Source organism: Aspergillus puulaauensis, chromosome 1, assembly GCF_016861865.1.
Source record: "Aspergillus puulaauensis MK2 DNA, chromosome 1, nearly complete sequence".
Taxonomy (NCBI): Eukaryota; Fungi; Ascomycota; class Eurotiomycetes; order Eurotiales; family Aspergillaceae; genus Aspergillus; species Aspergillus puulaauensis.
The window spans coordinates 1,343,168-1,361,079 of NC_054857.1; the positions used below are offsets into that span (position 1 = coordinate 1,343,168).

Sequence of the window (17,912 nt, forward strand, 5' to 3'; positions counted from 1 at the left end):
GGTGGGTTCCGCCTAGTGCAGTGCTGGGTATGGAGAAAACACCTAATTACCTAACTCCAGCGTAACTCCGTCTACATCACTTTGACCAATCCGCTCATATGAACCATCGCTGCCTCAGTAATTTTTTAACGACACATACAAGGCATGTGTCCTGCTCCAATGATGGCCTTGGCGATATAGAAACAATCTTAATGGAAGATGGCATTTCAGTGGCCAATGTCAGCTCAACGTTCAGTTCCTGTATTCTAAATTAAGAACAGCGGAGTTATTTTGAATGTAACAATCCACGATGAGGAGGCATTATGAGTCAACCATAAAGTTCAAAGGCAAGCCGGATACCGGCACGGAATTACATACCATTGACGGGTCTGAAGGCCATGGCGAACTACAATAGAGAAGTTAGGTATTCATGAAAACGGAGTTGGCAGCTCCCGACTGACAGATCTATGCAATTCCGTGATAGGCGACTTATCGATAAGGAAAAAGTATGACACACGTGACCTTATCGTGCCGAAGATCCGTCTGCCCTCGCTGCTGCATCCAATGACATTGCAGTTAAAAACAAATTCTATGGTCCTCGTCTCTTGCCTCCAGTAGTGACGGCTTAACCCGCTCAACATGGCCATGCAAAAATTTCCACCTAGTAATCGCTGGTTCCAGACGTGGAGAGACAACAACCCCCAGCAGGCCTCTCGCTTGTTAAGCTTTCAATATGGCCAATCGCCTCAAGTTACAACCACCGTATCTTTCCACTCTTCCAATCTGCATCTCCACATCGGTGTTAACATGAATCTATTTGTACCGTGATCGTCCTGTTCCGCGTTCGATTGGCTGGACTTAATTCGCCATCTTATAAGTTAAGACGAACCCCCGCTTCTTTGGCCCTTGTCTTGGTTGCTCTTCCAAGTGTCCATCCGACAGATACGAAGCCCGGGATATCTGAGGCAGCCGTTTCTGGTTATGTCAGACCACCGTGAGCATTCTGAGATCGAAAGCACGAGATATGAGTCTTCTCGCTCGAGTACGGATTCAGATTCCGTAGATTCAAGGCCTCGGGTTAGGCAGGGATCAACATCGACTTCCCAGCGGGAGAGATCAAATTCCCGGCCAAGATCTTCTGAAATCACTCGCATATATTCTGGTGTCTATCTTGACGACCACTCCGTTTATCATGGCGATGATGACAATGGAGCTTCTGCAGATCGTGACATGCCGCGCGGAAACAATGAGAAGGCTTTGGACGTGGCACTCGAAGTTAGGAACGGGATCGTCAACGAAAGGGATCTTGACCTGGAGGCAAACAGGCAGAGTCCAGCGGCTGAAATAGAGAAGACTAGGACAGCTCGCTCGGAACAACCATCTGATCCCAAGCTTGTAAGTAAACTACGGCTGTCCTGTTTACTATCGGTATACTGACGGCTCTACAGGTTACGTGGGATGGGCCAGATGACCCTAGAAACCCTAAAAATTGGACTATAAAGAAGAAATGGGCGATTGTAGTGACAGTGTCGTTATTCACATTCATTTCTCCGGTCTCCTCTTCTATGGTGGCACCAGCGTTGACTACTATGTCCAAAGATCTGAACATCACAGATGCTGTCGAATCTCAGCTTACCCTTTCAATCTTCGTTCTGGCTTACGCCGTCGGCCCGCTTTTCCTTGGTCCTCTTTCCGAAATCTATGGCAGGGTGATCGTTCTGCAATTGTCCAATCTGTTTTACCTAGTTTTCAACATTGCCTGCGGTGTGGCACAAACTAAGGCGCAGATGATCGTTTGTCGGCTCTTTTCTGGACTAGGCGGCAGTGCTCCAATGGCGGTACGTTGCTTTCCAACCCTAAAAGGTTTGATCCATTCTAACTTTAACGTAGGTTGGTGGTGCGGTTTTATCAGACTGCTTCAGACCTGAAGAACGAGGCAAAGGTGTTGCTATCTACAGTCTGGCCCCTCTTCTTGGCCCGGCAGTCGGCCCCATCGCTGGCGGGTTTATCGCAGAGTACACAACGTGGCGCTGGGTATTCTATGCGACTTCTATTACTGATGGGGTCATCCAAATAGCCGGTCTCTTCTTTCTGAAAGAGACCTACGCACCTGTTCTCCTTGGCAGACGCGCAAAGAAAATCCGTGCTGAAACGGGCGACTCGTCCTATCAAACGGAAGTAGAGCGCCAAAACAAGACACTCAGCCAAACACTCAGCTCGGCTCTCGTCCGTCCTTTCCGCCTTTTGACCACGCAGCCAATTGTGCAAGCCCTTGCTGTTTACCTCGCTTACATGTACGGAATCATTTACCTCGTCCTTTCGACATTTCCGACTCTCTGGACAGGCGAACAATACTACAACGAATCCATCGGCATTGGCGGATTGAACTATATCTCACTAGGAGTAGGGTTCTGGCTTGGTTCTCAGATTTGCGCCCCGCTCAACGATCGAGTCTACCGCCGTTTGAAGACACGGAACGGTGGTGTCGGGAAACCTGAATTCCGAGTCCCCCTTCTCGGCATCCCAGCTTTCCTCACCCCGGCCAGCCTGTTTATATATGGCTGGACAGGCGAGAAACATACACACTGGATAGCGCCGAACATCGGTGCTGCGATGTTCGGTATGGGAACCATTGTCACCTTCCAATGCGCACAGACCTACCTGATTGACTCGTATACACGGTTCGCAGCAAGTGCTCTGGCAGCGACATCGTTCTTGCGATCAATATGTGGGTTCGCGTTCCCGCTCTTTGCGCCTTATATGTATGACGCACTGCAATTTGGGTGGGGAAATAGTCTTCTTGGTTTCATTTCGCTGGGGCTGGGTATTCTGGCGCCGATATTTCTGTGGAAATTTGGTGGTGCGCTGAGGAAGAGGAGCCCGTATGCGGCAGGTTAGACTGATTACCTATTGATATACATCCAGGCTAGTCAATTAATGATTGATGTCGCATATCATTCGTTGCATAAATTGCACCGCTCAAGGGGTGCGGTATGTTACGGAGGCACGATGGCTCGCCGTACTAGACTTGTTTGAGCGTTTCCGAGAGACTCGATAAAAAGGGTTGGGGAAAGAGAAAACGTATTTGTCTCAAACGACTGTTGTGGTCTGATTTGACTTGAAATCCCGCAGCCTGATTTTGCTTGTCATATTTTAGCGTGGTGATCAACCTGAGCTACAGGAAGCTTGCGGCTGTGTTGCTGCGTGACAGGCACTCTTCCTCACGGGACTTCCACCCAGTTTCCTTCCCCTCTGCAACAAGGCGCAGTTTCAGCTCTGCAGCTGCAGGAGACAAGGCAGCCACGAAATAGTCACACAAGCTTATAAGATTCTCGTCGCTTTCAGTTCCGAAGAATTTTTCCGCATTATTTTGCAACTCACTCGACACCATGCTTCCACTGTTTGTGTTGTCGCTTGTTTCGCTCTCCACTGCAGCCTCTTCCATCCGGTGGAAGAACTGTACCCTGGAGAATTTCCCACAATTGTTGAACATTGGGCTGCCTGCTGAGTACGCCCCCTTGGTAGGACCCGCGCCCGGCCTCGACTGTGCTGAACTCCAGGTGCCCCTGGACTGGAGCCGTCCTCATGGAGAGACCATCACCCTGGGCATGTCAAGATACAGAGCTCCCGGCTCCGGAAAGCGAAATGGCAGTATCATATACAACCCGGGTGGGCCAGGAGGTGTTGGCTCGATATCTTCGATGGGACAAGCTATCGGCATTCCTTTCTATACAAACGGAACGATCAAGAACTACGACGTGATTGGACTCGACCTGCGTGGGATTGGCATGAGCACACCGGTCAAGTGTGACCCAACACTGTACAACAAACGCGCTTCGCTGTTTCCCTCGACCGAGGCAGAATTCAAAGCACTGGTGGACTCAAACCGAGCATTCGGCGAGAGCTGCCGCAACAAGACCGGCGCTTTATTCTACAACCTCGACACCGCCAGCGTTGCAAGGGATCTCGAGGCCGTTCGCATTGCGCTCAGGGAAGACAAGTTGAATTTGATCGGACTCTCTTACGGCACTCAGATCGGAGCCCAGTATGCCGAGTTGTACCCCGAACACGTTGGGAGACTGGTCCTCGATGGGAACGTCGACCACTCGCAGACCGAAACAACCGCCCTGCAAACCGAATCCTCCGCCTATGAGGATGCCCTCAATCACTTCTTTGTCTGGTGCAATACCACCGCAACTACAGATGAATGCCCGCTCAAGGGCCAAAACCTCCCCCAGATCTTCGACGACCTCGTCACCCTCGCTGATGCATCCCCTATTTCCGCACCCGGGTGCAGAGGAAACCAGAGCACCTGCCGCCCGTTCGTGACAGGTGAAGACATCCGCCTGAACGTCCAAGGAAACGGATACCTGAACTTCGTAGAACCTATCTCCACCAGGGAAACCTCGAGCTGGCCAAACCTAGCGCAGGTTCTCAACGAAACCATCGCCGGCAACGCCACGGGTCTCGCCTCCACGATAGCCACCAGCGAGACTGACCCCTCATACCCCTCTCTCGCAGTCGGGTGCCTCGACTGGCCACACAGCTCCACAACTCTGTCGCAGCTCAAATACAAATCCCAGCTCGGCCACTACCTGGCACCGCACACAAAGGGCGCTACCCAGTCCTACCTCTACGAAGCCGGCTGCATTGGCTGGCCTGCACCCGTGACGAACCCGCCTCACACACTCAACCAGACTGCCATGGCGAAGGCGCCGCCGATTCTGATGGTTAACGCCTACCATGACCCCGAGACTAGCTATGTCTGGGCACATGGCCTGCTAGCACAGATTCCGTCGGCGGTTCTGCTGACGAGAGATGGGAGTGGCCATACATCTTATTCTCTGGGTGGTGCGGCGTCCAGGGCGATTGATGCTTTCCTTACTAATGGGACGCTCCCGGCGCCGAATACCGTTGTGAAATCGTGATGGATGTTGGATGGTTGGGTTAATCCGGTTGAGGAATCTTTTTGAATTTCCTTGTATTTATTAAGTACTGCTGACCTTGGCGTATGAGCTAGATATTCTGAACACACTAGACAAATAGACGATGTCGCGCTATCTTGTTTTAATAAAAAAAAGGAAGATATAATAAAATTTTGACGCGTATAATAATATATACACATGACAAAAACGTGCCGTCTATGACCAGTGTGGCAATTCAAAGGCTGGGTTTATCCAATGACGATTCCGTGAAGTTTAAAACGGCTTGCTGTGGCAGTAATCAATGTACATTAAGTTAGTGGATATCCTGGGGTTTTACGTCAGATATTAACTGGACTTAGTTCTTCCGTCAATTGGGAAGCCGGGGCCATGAAATAGGCATTGAAGTCCATCTACAGCGGGCTAGAGAAACCATCCAAGTCAATTTTCTCTGACCGAAAATAAACTTAGGGCATGATATGCACGTGGTTGTGGCCAGGAACGCACGCGGTAAGAGTATACCTAAGTCAGTAAGATTAGTTTAACGACCCTCAAACATATTTCATCCAGCTTGTGATCTACGGGTCATGGCGGATAGGTGATCATGAAGTGATTATCCGGTAATGTTCTCTGCGTGGGCGCGGCCAGTCCCTGACAGCACGGCGAACGATTCGATCAGCTCTGGGGTAAAGAACATCACCGATATAGCGCACGAAGCAGATAGAATGGAGTAAAGGGGTCACAAGAAGCCCACTCCAAGTCAAACAATTCCGGATTGTCCGAAGCATTTATATGTATCCCGTTGAGTAATTGGGTGATGTTAGAATCAACCTCGCGGGCCCTCCTGGGATAAGAATTGATTGTCCTCCAGAGGAAAAAGACCAGTCAAAAGCGAAACGGGCGTTCGGTTTTCAGTTTTCACTGAACGTTTTTCCTTGCTAGCACGCAAAAGGAAAATGCCTGTCACATAGTACATCCGGGTCGCCGCTCTTTGGTAGTAGGTAAAGTGGAAGGTGTGCTTCCTCTCTAATTGAGGCTCCCACCATTGTTGAATGAGGCTCTTGCATTTTGCAAGTGCATGGTGTGCCCGGTGCGTTGTTTTCAGTCAACGCAGGTGCTCAGATTGGGAGGTCGTGAAACGTTGGACAACCATCCTCGACATCGACACCGTAAGGAACCTCATATTTTAATAATACCATCGTAGTTCCAATAGCGAGAACCTCAGAGAAATCCTCAGTCTCGTCAAAAACATGACACCGATGCGGACTTCAAGATTATCATGCCTGAGGCAATCAAACGTAGTTCCCTTTCCTGCTAGTCTGTCTCTGATAAAATGTTTACCCGTTCTAAACTGCTCAATATCGAGTGTGGAGAGCGGAAATTAACGAACACTAGTCACGGACGAATGGACGAATAGACAGGGATTTGTTGGTCCGAGATGGAATGGTGAGACTTTTCCTGACCAACGTGGCTGACGGCATGGAACGTTGCACGGTTCGGAGCGGAATGCGGCAGCCATGTCGCATTATTCACTGGCCCAAGACTGACTTGAGATGACAAGGATACATCTCGTATAGCATTCCCGCATATCCATGCCCTGACCCCGGACTGCTAATTTGGGCTCACTAACGCAAAACACTCACCGGGTGAATCTTGGAGAGCGAAGTGTCCAAAACCCCGGTTCCAATATTCTGGGGCCTCGAACCGAGCGGCAAAATATTTTCGCTCGTAGGCGTGAGCCCCGCAGAAAAGCCGGTCGTTGAAAATGAGGGCTCAAGCCTTCTTGGGAGGCAATCGGGAGACGCTACTGCGCTGTGGCGCCAGCGAACCGTGATCCATCATCCATCATCCCACTTTCCACGAGTCGGTCGATGGGTCTGGCTGGTGCAATGCCGCTGTCGCCAAAGTATCGTTGAGGCGGAATATATATTCCGTCACGGAGAGAGAAGACGGTCGGGAACAAAGATGGCGCCCAAGACTCGTCGAGGGATCTTGGATTATTGTCTTGTCTTGCAAGTGCCGAATGCTTTGTGTGCCAAGGGCGACGAGTCTGCAGGACAAACCCGAGCGCCAAGAGATTAGCCTGTAGCAGCCTGGCAGATGAAGTTTGGAAAGTACCCGGAGTCAGCATCACATAATTAGACTGGGTGATGGCTCGAGTCGCGGTCTGGTCTCTGGTTGTTGACTGACAGAGGCTCACGTGCCCTTCGGCAACACCCGAGCAGTGCGAGTGAGAGCAAGTGAGAGCAGTCCTCGGCTGGTTTCAGTCCATGGTACATCCAGCTGGACGGTGGCGATTCTCAAGGGACTAAGGTGCTTTGGCACGCTATTGGCAGGGTTACATCCAAGACTGGAAGATACTCGGCCACAAAGATTAGGTAGCGAGGTCGCATCCACTGTAGCAGCTTGACCTCGCGTAGCCAGGTTCCATGACAAGCTGATGCCCTCTAGCAAGTTGACATTAAGCAACAAATAACAGCGAGAATTCGGTCGTCTAGCAGACTGCAAGTGATCTGGATCCTTTGGCTGTCAAACTGACTCGGGGTCAATCTCCGCACTCGAAAAAATGCGCCTCGCTGCGGACCACGTGGTTGGTCACATTTCCGCCCCCTGCAGGGACTGGCCAATCAGGGCTCGCACCACGGAGGCCATCCCAATCGAGATTGACGCCAGGATTAAGTCTTGGCATCAGCGTTTCTCCCTCCACAACCACCCCGAGTGTCAGTTCGGGGTTGGCCCGAGTCTCTGTTTGGCCAGCTCCCCATGGCTTGTCTTCGCCACGGAATCCAGTCCAATGGGATGCGCCTTCTATCGGGGCCTTGTCTTTTAGCGGCTACCATCGCCGTGCCAGACTGCCAGCGTTTCGCCCGGATTCGGTTGAGTTGAGACAACATGGTCAGGGTGCACAACCCGCCCTGCAGTCAGCACCAGAGTAGTGAATGCAACCTGTGAACTGGACGCCCCAAGCCCGGTGTACTCCTGTTTCTGATTCGCCATGCAATGCTTTCCCTCGTGGTCAGAGCTCTTCCAATGCTTTGGTCCTGTTCTCACGCCCCTGCCCTGCTGTTTCGGTTCCAGCCAAACCAGTCGGAGAGGCGATTTCATTCAATCAAACCACCAGTGGGGTCGTCCGCTAAATGAGCGACGGGCTGAGCAGAAAATAAACCAAGCGAGAAAATTTCCGTGGCTCTCGTGAGGCCGTGGGGCCGAGTTGTCAGGCGCATTTCCCCGTGGGCTTGCTTCCCCGGGCCCGGTGCTGTGCCGACCACAGCACCGTACAGTGCATGAATGCCATGGGGAAACCGCGATTCCCGTCAGCTCGGTTTCAATCTCGTTCTTGCATGAGCTATAAATTCCCGGGCTTTTCCCTCCCCTTGCGTTTTCTTCTATCCCCCCTGCCCTTCACAAGTTTGTCTACTCCCCATTCTCCCACAACAACCCCGGCCTATATTTTGTGGGCCCTCCCCTCCATCAGTGGAAGACTCTTTTGTTGTGTCTCTTCCCCCTTGTCATAGACGGCTTTTCCTTTCACACCATATTTACGCTCAGTCAACATGACGGACACAGTTTCTGCAGTTGGGCAGGTTGATGCCCAGCCTACAGCCGCGGCGGACGGGGTTGTTGACGGTCAACGTGTTGAAGCCCCCGTTACTTGGAAGACGTACCTGATGTGCGCCTTCGCTGCCTTTGGTGGTATTTTCTTCGGATATGATTCTGGTTATATCAACGGTGTTATGGCGATGGACTACTTTATCCACGAGTTCACAGGAAAGGTTTGTTCAAATTCTTTTTTTAAGTTCCTCTCAATTGGGCTAACTTTTGTTGTGAAATTACAGAACAAGGCCGACTACGTGGATGATCCGGATAGTTTTGTCATCTCGGCTTCCAATAAATCCCTTATCACCTCGATTCTGTCTGCCGGAACTTTCTTTGGTGCTCTCATCGCCGGTGATCTTGCCGATTGGTTCGGTCGTCGCACGACTATCATTAGCGGTTGTGGAATTTTCATGGTTGGTGTGGCTCTACAGACTGCCTCTACCACTGTTGCCTTGTTGGTGGTTGGCCGTTTGATTGCTGGGTTCGGTGTCGGCTTTGTCTCTGCCATTCTCATTCTTTACATGTCGGAGATCTCTCCCCGCAAGGTCCGTGGTGCTATCGTTTCCGGATATCAGTTCTGCGTCACCATTGGTTTGATGCTGGCTTCCTGTGTGGATTATGGCACCGAGAACCGCACTGATTCCGGCTCATACCGTATTCCTATTGCGCTGCAACTGCTTTGGGCCATTATCCTAGCAGTAGGATTGTTTTTTCTTCCCGAATCGCCTCGTTACTATGTGCGAAAGGGGGATGTGGCCAACGCAGCTAAGGTGCTTGCCCGTGTCCGTGGCCAGCCTCAAGAATCCACCTACGTCAAGGAAGAATTGGCAGAAATCGTGGCCAACAACGAATATGAAATGCAGATGATCCCCCAGGGTGGTTACTTTGCTACTTGGTTCAACTGTTTCCGCGGCAGCATCTGGTCTCCTAACAGCAATCTCCGCCGGACCATTCTGGGTACCTCACTCCAGATGATGCAACAGTATGTTTTATACATCCTCCTGCGGCTTGGCTTTCCAATTTTACTAATTCCTTGGTAGGTGGACTGGTGTCAATTTTGTCTTTTACTTCGGTACCACCTTCTTCACGACCGTACGTATATCTTGGCCTTACTTTCCTGCTGGTATTATCAGTTAACCGCTCGAACAGCTCAAAACCATCAAAGACCCCTTCCTAATCAGCATGATCACCACCATTGTCAACGTTCTTTCTACCCCTATCTCATTCTACACAATGGAGAAGATTGGTCGTCGACCCTTGCTACTCTGGGGTGCGCTGGGCATGGTTATCTGCCAATTTATTGTGGCCATCGCTGGTGTCGTTGACGGCCAAAACCCCCAAACCGTCAGCGCTCAGATCTCCTTCATCTGCATCTACATCTGTACGTATTCCCCTCATTCCAATCCTTGCATTAGATACTAACACCTTCAAAGTCTTCTTCGCCTCTACTTGGGGCCCTGGTGCTTGGGTTGTTATTGGCGAAATCTACCCACTGCCCATCCGTTCTCGCGGTGTTGCTCTGTCGACCGCCTCTAACTGGCTCTGGAACTGCATCATCGCCATCATCACTCCATACATGGTCGACCCTGATAAAGGTTACCTTCAGTCCAAGGTGTTCTTTATCTGGGGCTCTCTATGCGCCTGCGCCTTTGTCTACGCCTACTTCCTGATTCCCGAGACCAAGGGTCTCACACTCGAGCAGGTTGACAAGATGATGGAGGAGACTACGCCGAGAACCTCCGCTAAGTGGAAGCCTCACAGCACCTTTGCCGCCGATATGGGTCTCACCGAAAAGGATGTGACTATGACCGTTGAAGATGTTGCCCATAAGGCTTAAGCGGTGTCTGGATAGATTTCCATTCTCCTTCTATTCTCCACTCTGTGCGGAGTCACGGTGGACTTTCCTATTATTTAATAACTGTTTGCGAATTATACCCTGTCGGGGTGATACATATACCATAGCTACGCATCATGTCTGTCATGCTGACGTTTTATGCTGAATGAAGTTAATCCAGAATTATCCGTTTCTCCATGTTTGTAGTCTATCTAAGTCTGGTCTATGATAGTTCTAACTAGGTCAATAGTCTATCTAATTTCTATTCCCTTCAACAGGTAATGTGATATTCATTCACTCCTCACAATGGCCGGCCTTGCAACCTTCACATAATTTCTTGTTGTGCGGACCTTTGCTCTGTCCAGCATGGCTAGGTTTCTCCAGTTCCACCCCATTCCACTTCAAGAGCCAATAAGCAACACGCTCCGCATATGAATCATCCAGTTCTAGCTCACCAAGCCGCTCACACTTCTTGCAGCGCTGATGATAGACTCTCGCGTTGTATCGGCGGCCCGGGTACATGCGGATTCGGATCGCTATCTTCTTGCTCGACCAGCCACTCTTGCGACAATTTTCATTGGGGCAGGTGAATTGACCCATCACGTTCGTGTTCCAAATGTCGGTTGCTTTGAGGTCTGTGTCGTTGTGGCGGAAGATAAAAGTGAGGTTTGTGTATTGTTTAACCAGGGCGACCACTGACTTGTGAAAGCGTGGCTGTGCAGAGCAGCTGTTGTAGGCGGCTTTGCGAGCCATTGTTTCTTTTTGTTTTGCTGGATGGAGGAAGAGAATGTTTTGGTAATAGGTTGGTTGTAAGCTGGTAGAATAGGAGAGGATGGGTTGGAGTCCACGAGGTGTTGTGTGGATGGGGGAAGTCGAAGAGGAAGAGAGACGAACACAGCAGGGACGACATGAAGTTAGATGAGAAGGCAGGGGACAAGTACAATTCTGCTTTGGTTTGTGTTATCAGTCCTAGCTAAGCACCATCCCCTTCCTCCATATTACCTTCAGTCATGGCTTCCATCTACGAGTACCCTCCTACTTGTGATCATTCTTATCCCATCATCAATACTGGACTCTGCTACCATGAGATGGCAGAAAGGTAAACCCCTAACGGAAGCAGACTAGTAAAAAGATACCAGAATACTGACATCCATAGTTGTGAAGAAGCAATCCGCAACAACAACGAAGAGTCCTGCCTTCCAATACAATCCTGCGAACAGCCAAGAATAGAAGATACTACAGTTAATGTTATTGTATTTCCCATCGGCAACGCCAGACCAATCCATTTTGGTGATATTGCCGGATGTTCACCACTGCTGATGTCCTCGGCTTTGAACGTGAACGAGTCTTCACGACTTCACACCCTTCACACCCTAAACACGGTCATGCGGTTTCATATTTCAAAAAGGATCTCGCTCACAATGATACTCTTCAAAGGTGGTCTTGAAAACTATTTAATTGGCCTAAGTGTCCCGGGCAAGGCTCAAAGTTTGTCGTCCCGTGATAAATTCCGAATTTACTCGAACTTCGCCCTCGCACAACCTTTCCGAAAATCTATCCTCTTCAACTCTCAGTTGAACTTCTCACATATACCATCATGGCGACATATAGCAGTTTTTATGAGGCTCCAGTACTGGACTACCAGCTTGGCATTAAATCTGCCCGCCTCCCGCAAGAGGTCTTGGACATGATCAACCAGTACCTTGTTGGCGGCAATCCCAAGGCTCCAGACTTCATGGGGGAAGTTCCGGCACATCTGTGCCGGGTAAACTCAAAGTGGTGCAGCACCTTTACGCCGATGCTTTATGCTAACTATCGGTACGAAGGTGATGTCAACCGAATAGGAAGCCTATGGTGCTTCGCCCGCACTATTGTAGAGAAAAAGGAGCTTGCTTCTCTGGTGCGAGAATTAACCTTTACCACCAAGTTCACGAGCAGGCATCTTGGAAAGAAAACGAGAGAGGGTGCCTTTGAGATACTGCGACGGTATAAGGATACATTCCAGAAATACTGTCAGGGCTATCCAGCCAGGAATGGAGACTGCTCTATTCCTGACGACATGACCCTCGCCTGGTTTTCCGAAGCATGTCCACCCGCGCCAGAGATTTTGAGTTGGAGGGATTCGGACTACGGGGATGCGGACTACGGGCATGAAGATGAAGAAGAAGATCAAGACCCCCACCACCTAAACGAGGATATATTGCATGAATGGTATATTTTCTCCCATTATGAGCACCATCGATGGTGGCTCGAACCGGTCCTGGAGTTCTTCACGGAAGAGAAAGCCAAGTGCGCAAAAATGATGTTGAGACAGAGGTCCGAATTCTACACCCACCTCGGGAACGATGTCGGTTCTAATCAGGATTTCCAAATGCCATTGATGGCAGTCATTATTGCGCGGTGCCCGAAGATTGTCCGTCTGAGCATGGACACTTGGGAACAAGATCCATTCCTCGAAGAGGTGATGGCGATGGCAACCGGGGAGCGGCCTCTTCTACAAATCGGCCGGCCCTTGGCGAATGTCGAGCGTGTCCGAGTTGGAGGCCCGGCTAATTCATTCAGATCCCATCGTGCCAGTATGTCACATTACAAGAGCTACTGGTCCCTGCCCAAATTAAAAGAGCTTGTGATGCTGAATGCAGATATCAGCGCCGACTTGGAAAGCCAAACCCCGAGTGGCATTGAACACCTCACGGTTCAAAGCGAGGATTTCCTGCAACCACATCTATCAACGTTGTTCACATCTATCAGTAACCTCCGCTGTCTCACACTGGGGTTGCAGGTGGATCATACAGTGAGACGGTGGTACCCTGACGCGGAAACTGGGGAAGTTCTCCCAGATGGCCCACACCAATATCTGAGAGTGTGGCGGATTATCTCCCGCCTGAAAGACACCCTATGCTTTCTAGAATTATACCAAGACAAACGTGACTTCGGACTTCCTCCAAGCGAGAGTCTGCCAGTATTCGCCACCGACCGCGGATGGAACGGCGGCGAACTCCCACACTTCTGCCCGCCCCTTGGTGAATTCACCAAGCTACGACAATTGAATATTCCTGTGCTGGGCCTCCACGGGCATAACTGCGAACACGAAGAGGGTACCAAGTTCGGAAACCACTTGCCCCCGAATCTCGAGTCTCTGGGGCTCTACGCCGATGGCGGGAACTGGATGGATCGACATTTCTGCGCTCTGGATCATGAGCTCGAGAGCATTGCGGTCGCTGGCTCGATAGGTCGGGGCGGTAGTCTACGGGCTATTACCTGTGATTTACCTACCGGTACTGCTACTGGGTCAAGCGTCACAAAGCGGATGAAAGGTGCCGCCCTTGAGAATGGGATTATGTATATCCCTAACGCGAAGAACTATCTGTTCTATGGCGGCCTGCATACGTTTTGGGCGTGCTGCAATATCACGCAGTTTTCAAGGGACAGTTGGGCGGATGAGAGTTTCATCGAAAGGAAAGATCCAGGGAGGGTCATTCCGCGTGGAATGACAGTGCATGGGTACAAGGGCAGGCTGTGATAGAGGCTATGAAGAAGGACCCGCATGCAGGCTACCTCCGTGCCCAGAAGAATAAGAGTATAACGACTCTAGTCATCAATTATTGTAACATTATTTGATAAAATTGTATTATATCAATAGATAATCTTTCTGGACTGTCCAACTGCTACTGCACTTAAACAAATCGCTTGCCATGCACGACCCACCACGGACAAAATCCCTAACGAAATCCCTAACGAACGACGCTTTCACCGTCCCCATTTTCACAACCACATTTTCTTCCAAATAAATAGCTTAATACATATGTTGCATATTCTAACGTGTATAGAATCTATTCTAGAACAAAACGGAGCTGTCCTTTTGATAAAGCTGCACCAAGGATCAACAGCCCTAACCGACCTCCACTCTATATCCAGGTCACCTGGCCGAGCTTTGACAATGATGACAGTGGCCATTCCGAAGAATACTGCAGTGACTGGGCTGGACTTATTAACTTGATGCATCACCAGATGTTTCACTGTTGCAGTCACCTAAGCAGGATCCGCGGAGATCCATTTCAAACACCACACTTCCCTCTCTCAGGAACCTCTAGATATGGACACCCTTTCCAATCGCACGCATCCTACAAGCCATATACTAACACAATGACAAAAAGCCAAATACTCAGAAAAGGGTCAGTAAAAGTTCTAGGTGTACCTTATAAACTAAATTCCCCCACCACTTGAACCCCTCCGATGCCCCGAGAAGTAAATGGATAACCACACCCGCAATACTGACACCCGTGCCCAGCGCCGCACTCAGCACAAAGTTATACTTCCTCCATCAAGCACCCAATCTCCAAATGGGACGGGCGATTTCCACGTATACGGCCTATTGATGGCCCTGGTGGTAGGGCTGTGGGCCGGAGCAGGGCAGTTCAGCCCTATGGCATGGCACTGTGGAGCGGCGGAAGCTTGAACCATAGAATCTCGCGGGTTTGGCTGTCTGCCTATAGTAGTGGACCTGGTCAGGATGCAATCAAAGCCCCATGGAAGAGGCAAGATCCGCAAGTCCTATACGGCAGCAGCAGTCACTACTCCAACTGCCCTGACGCAGCAGAGCTTGACTGCTTTACTGCCTCGCATTTCTGACTCGCCTTTAACTGGAAAGCACCTGCAGTTGCACCTTCCTGCCCAGGGGCCGAGATACTTACACGGAAGGAGCGACCAGAGAAGGACCGCTGGCAGCCGCCCCTCCCTTCCTAAATAAAGGACCGAGGAATCCCTTCGCTCAGCAGGATATTGCACAGATCTGGCTCCATAAAGTCGAGCGCGTAAGGTGGCACTTCGCCCGAGTCTCCGCCCCAGATGCCTGATCCGGCCTCATGAATTGTCTGATTCTGGTTCACCAGCGACTCCGCACTCTGCGATTCATAAGCACCAGGATCAAACTTCCTCTTCACTCCCCTGCTCATCACGTTCCGTCTCCGACTAGACCACTCGCGTTGTAAGGCACTGAGGAACGTACTCGTCCTCTTCGCACTCTCAAACTGGACGCCCATTTCATCTAACGCCCGAAAACAGGTACTCAAGTGGGCTACTAATCCGCGATCCTGCTCACCTTGTCCCGTTGGGTCCATAGCAAAAATCAAAATCAGTGCAGCAGAGAAGATAAATGAGACAATTTGAAAGTTCGCACGTCGGAAAGTGTAATACCGCTCGTACAGGGTGAGAATGTTGGATATGGATGTTGCAGAATCAACGCACATCGTCCTGGCGTGAGAGGACCCAGGGCCCTGCGGCGGCTTTTGCGGTTGAATATGATTCCTAGATATATAAGGACGGTGGCAGTGGATCATTAACTGATGGTATTGCATGCTATACCTGCTTATCAGAATTTCCCAGCATTATTACATCAGGCTTTAAAAACTTACTGGAGAGCTAGGACGTGGGGGAGAGGTTGCAAGTAATGGGTTATTTCATAAATGTCAAGCTCCCCTGGGAGATTCGCTTTCCACAGTCGCAGGCTCTCGACCGTGTTGAAGGTGAGCTCTTGGAGTCGGTGTTTGGATATCTCACAGCACCCATATCTAATACAGGTCAGCAGGGACTCACGGGATTGGGCGTGACACTTACAAAACATCCGTAAGGGGTATCATACAGTCATATAGAGACACCCATTGGTAGCATACCAACCCGAGTGGATTGGGAAGATTCGCCATATTGGTGCTGGATAAATGCGGGGAGGCGTACTGTTTCCACTTTTCCGGAGGAAGAGAGCTATTCCATCCTGGTTTTGAAACTGTAACTCCCTCCATGGGACTTCGAGTAGGTCGGCCTAGGTAGTATCCCCAGAACCTGAACAACCTTAGCAAATACTAGAGAAAGTAGAGTAGGGGATTCTTACTGTTCGCTCATGTATACAGCCCAAAAGGTTATACGGCGCACTTCGGCATTCTCGGACGGAATTGTGCCGCGAGCAACATACGGCGCCATATCAAGGTGCAGTCCAAGGTCAGATGCGAGGCGCATGGCCATTCCTTCGGTCATCAGCGAGGGCCTAAACATGCTGGTCTAATTAATGCATCTCACCACTGTAAAGCCATCCCCGAGTATCCCTGGTGCATGACGCTTCATAGGCGCTTAGAATGACTAACGTTTGAATAGTTGCTAGGGTTGGGTTTTCCAACTCCGACTCGAGCAGAATCTTCACCCTATCGGCGAAGAACTCAGAGAGGGATCGAGGGAACGTTACAAAGTCTGGATGATGCTTTGGTTCATATGCAGCACCGACTGCGCACCTAAAATGATATTAGCAGCAACCCTGGCCAGATCAAGATAGAACCCTAACATTGCGTCAACCAAGGCTCGCGAGTAGTACGGCGTATCAACACCATCATGTATTTTTCGCGTTCTCGACCGCCAAAATATCTCTTCACTGACTACATGCAAGCATGGATCATGCCAGGCAAAGTAAAGCTGGAGCATATGTTTCTCAAATGACTCGTCTACGGTTAAACCAAGATCTGCATTGTCCAGAGTCTCCTGCGTGCTTTTCTGAATAGACGCAGGAGTAGAAGGGGTAATGTCAACCAGGATATCTAGCAGTGTAAAATTTGATGTCGAACCAAAATATCTCAGTTGTCCGTCATGTGTTACCTGCAGTTTACCCAAACGGCACGAAAGCTGGTTCGTGACTTCATCTTCCTCCTCTTCTTCTTCGTTGCTGTCGGAAGGATCGGTTTCAATAACCGGTGCCCTGGTAGCCGTTTGGAAATGACCTGCATCAGCGAGCTCTATAAGTGTAGAGACAATGTTCTGAGATTCGTCCGCAACAGGTTCGTCGGAAGCCCGGTTCGGGGCGTCAGGAGGATATACCGAAGATATCGGGGGCAGTAACCCCTGAGCAATAGTCGTTTCTTCGCTAGCTGGTCCCGACAAAGGGGTCTGAAGGGCAATGGCAATATTATCGTCAGGAGTGACCCCGGGTCTGCGTCCTTCAGCTTCCAGAACTTCTCGCACGCTAGCGCGAGCTATAGAAGTTCCCAGTCCACCAACTTTCTCTCTACCCGACAGTGCCTCGAGCTCCACTAGCTCGGATGCCTCAAAAATACCCCTGATTGTCGAATAGTCCGTGTCTGGCATCGGTGGAACTTCCAATTCGTGATCCTGGATAAATCGAGAAAGCTGGTTTATTCGCCTAGCAAGGACACCGATTGTGATCCGCAACGGAATCCTACAAAAAAAGATCAGCACCGCATATACCGGTATTACCTAGAAAGGGCTTATTGTCTTACTTGCGTTTATCATCCGCTTGTCGATAACTGCATTTCTTGCCCTTTACTCTGCAATTCCTGCAGACGGGGGCAACACCGTCGCATTTGACTTTGCCCTCTCGACATGGATTGCACGCAGTTGTGACGTGTTTTCGCGCAGATTTCGTATATGAAGGTCGGGGAGGCATCCTTCGCGCTTATTTTCAGGATATTACTGTGATATGTAGGTTTAGATGGTTGCAAATGCAGATGAAGCAGAAGAAGAGAACGTTGTCGGGATCTAAATCCCGAGTCACCTAGCAGCAAGATCCACCAGTTGTACCT

The 17,912-nt window shown here is 50.2% G+C and overlaps 6 protein-coding genes across 6 annotated transcripts; 4 read left to right on the forward strand and 2 right to left on the reverse strand.

Moving 5' to 3' along the window:
• Positions 1–960: 960 nt before the first annotated feature.
• Positions 961–2,877, forward strand: APUU_10584S (MFS transporter; the record flags this gene model as incomplete). The annotated part of the gene is made up of 3 exons (XM_041702418.1): positions 961–1,374; positions 1,428–1,817; positions 1,870–2,877. The coding sequence occupies 3 exons, from the start codon at positions 961–963 to the stop codon at positions 2,875–2,877; spliced, it is 1,812 nt and encodes a 603-aa protein (XP_041549950.1).
• A 491-nt stretch (positions 2,878–3,368) lies between these two features.
• On the forward strand, positions 3,369–4,907 carry APUU_10585S (alpha/beta hydrolase; the record flags this gene model as incomplete). Its single annotated transcript, XM_041702429.1, has 1 exon — positions 3,369–4,907. The coding sequence occupies one exon, from the start codon at positions 3,369–3,371 to the stop codon at positions 4,905–4,907; it is 1,539 nt and encodes a 512-aa protein (XP_041549951.1).
• A 3,548-nt stretch (positions 4,908–8,455) lies between these two features.
• On the forward strand, positions 8,456–10,335 carry APUU_10586S (sugar porter family MFS transporter; the record flags this gene model as incomplete). The annotated part of the gene is made up of 5 exons (XM_041702440.1): positions 8,456–8,674; positions 8,738–9,480; positions 9,539–9,590; positions 9,648–9,879; positions 9,932–10,335. 5 exons carry the CDS (start codon positions 8,456–8,458, stop codon positions 10,333–10,335), a joined length of 1,650 nt encoding a protein of 549 aa, XP_041549952.1.
• Positions 10,336–10,626: 291 nt separating this feature from the next.
• APUU_10587A (3CxxC-type zinc finger protein) lies at positions 10,627–11,085 on the reverse strand (the record flags this gene model as incomplete). Its single annotated transcript, XM_041702451.1, has 1 exon — positions 10,627–11,085. One exon carries the CDS (start codon positions 11,083–11,085, stop codon positions 10,627–10,629), a length of 459 nt encoding a protein of 152 aa, XP_041549953.1.
• An 844-nt stretch (positions 11,086–11,929) lies between these two features.
• APUU_10588S (uncharacterized protein) lies at positions 11,930–13,855 on the forward strand (the record flags this gene model as incomplete). Its single annotated transcript, XM_041702462.1, has 1 exon — positions 11,930–13,855. One exon carries the CDS (start codon positions 11,930–11,932, stop codon positions 13,853–13,855), a length of 1,926 nt encoding a protein of 641 aa, XP_041549954.1.
• A 1,219-nt stretch (positions 13,856–15,074) lies between these two features.
• APUU_10589A (Zn(II)2Cys6 transcription factor) lies at positions 15,075–17,776 on the reverse strand (the record flags this gene model as incomplete). The annotated part of the gene is made up of 7 exons (XM_041702473.1): positions 15,075–15,690; positions 15,747–15,902; positions 15,949–16,170; positions 16,220–16,352; positions 16,405–16,613; positions 16,664–17,548; positions 17,610–17,776. The coding sequence occupies 7 exons, from the start codon at positions 17,774–17,776 to the stop codon at positions 15,075–15,077; spliced, it is 2,388 nt and encodes a 795-aa protein (XP_041549955.1).
• Between the last annotated feature and the right edge of the window lie 136 nt (positions 17,777–17,912).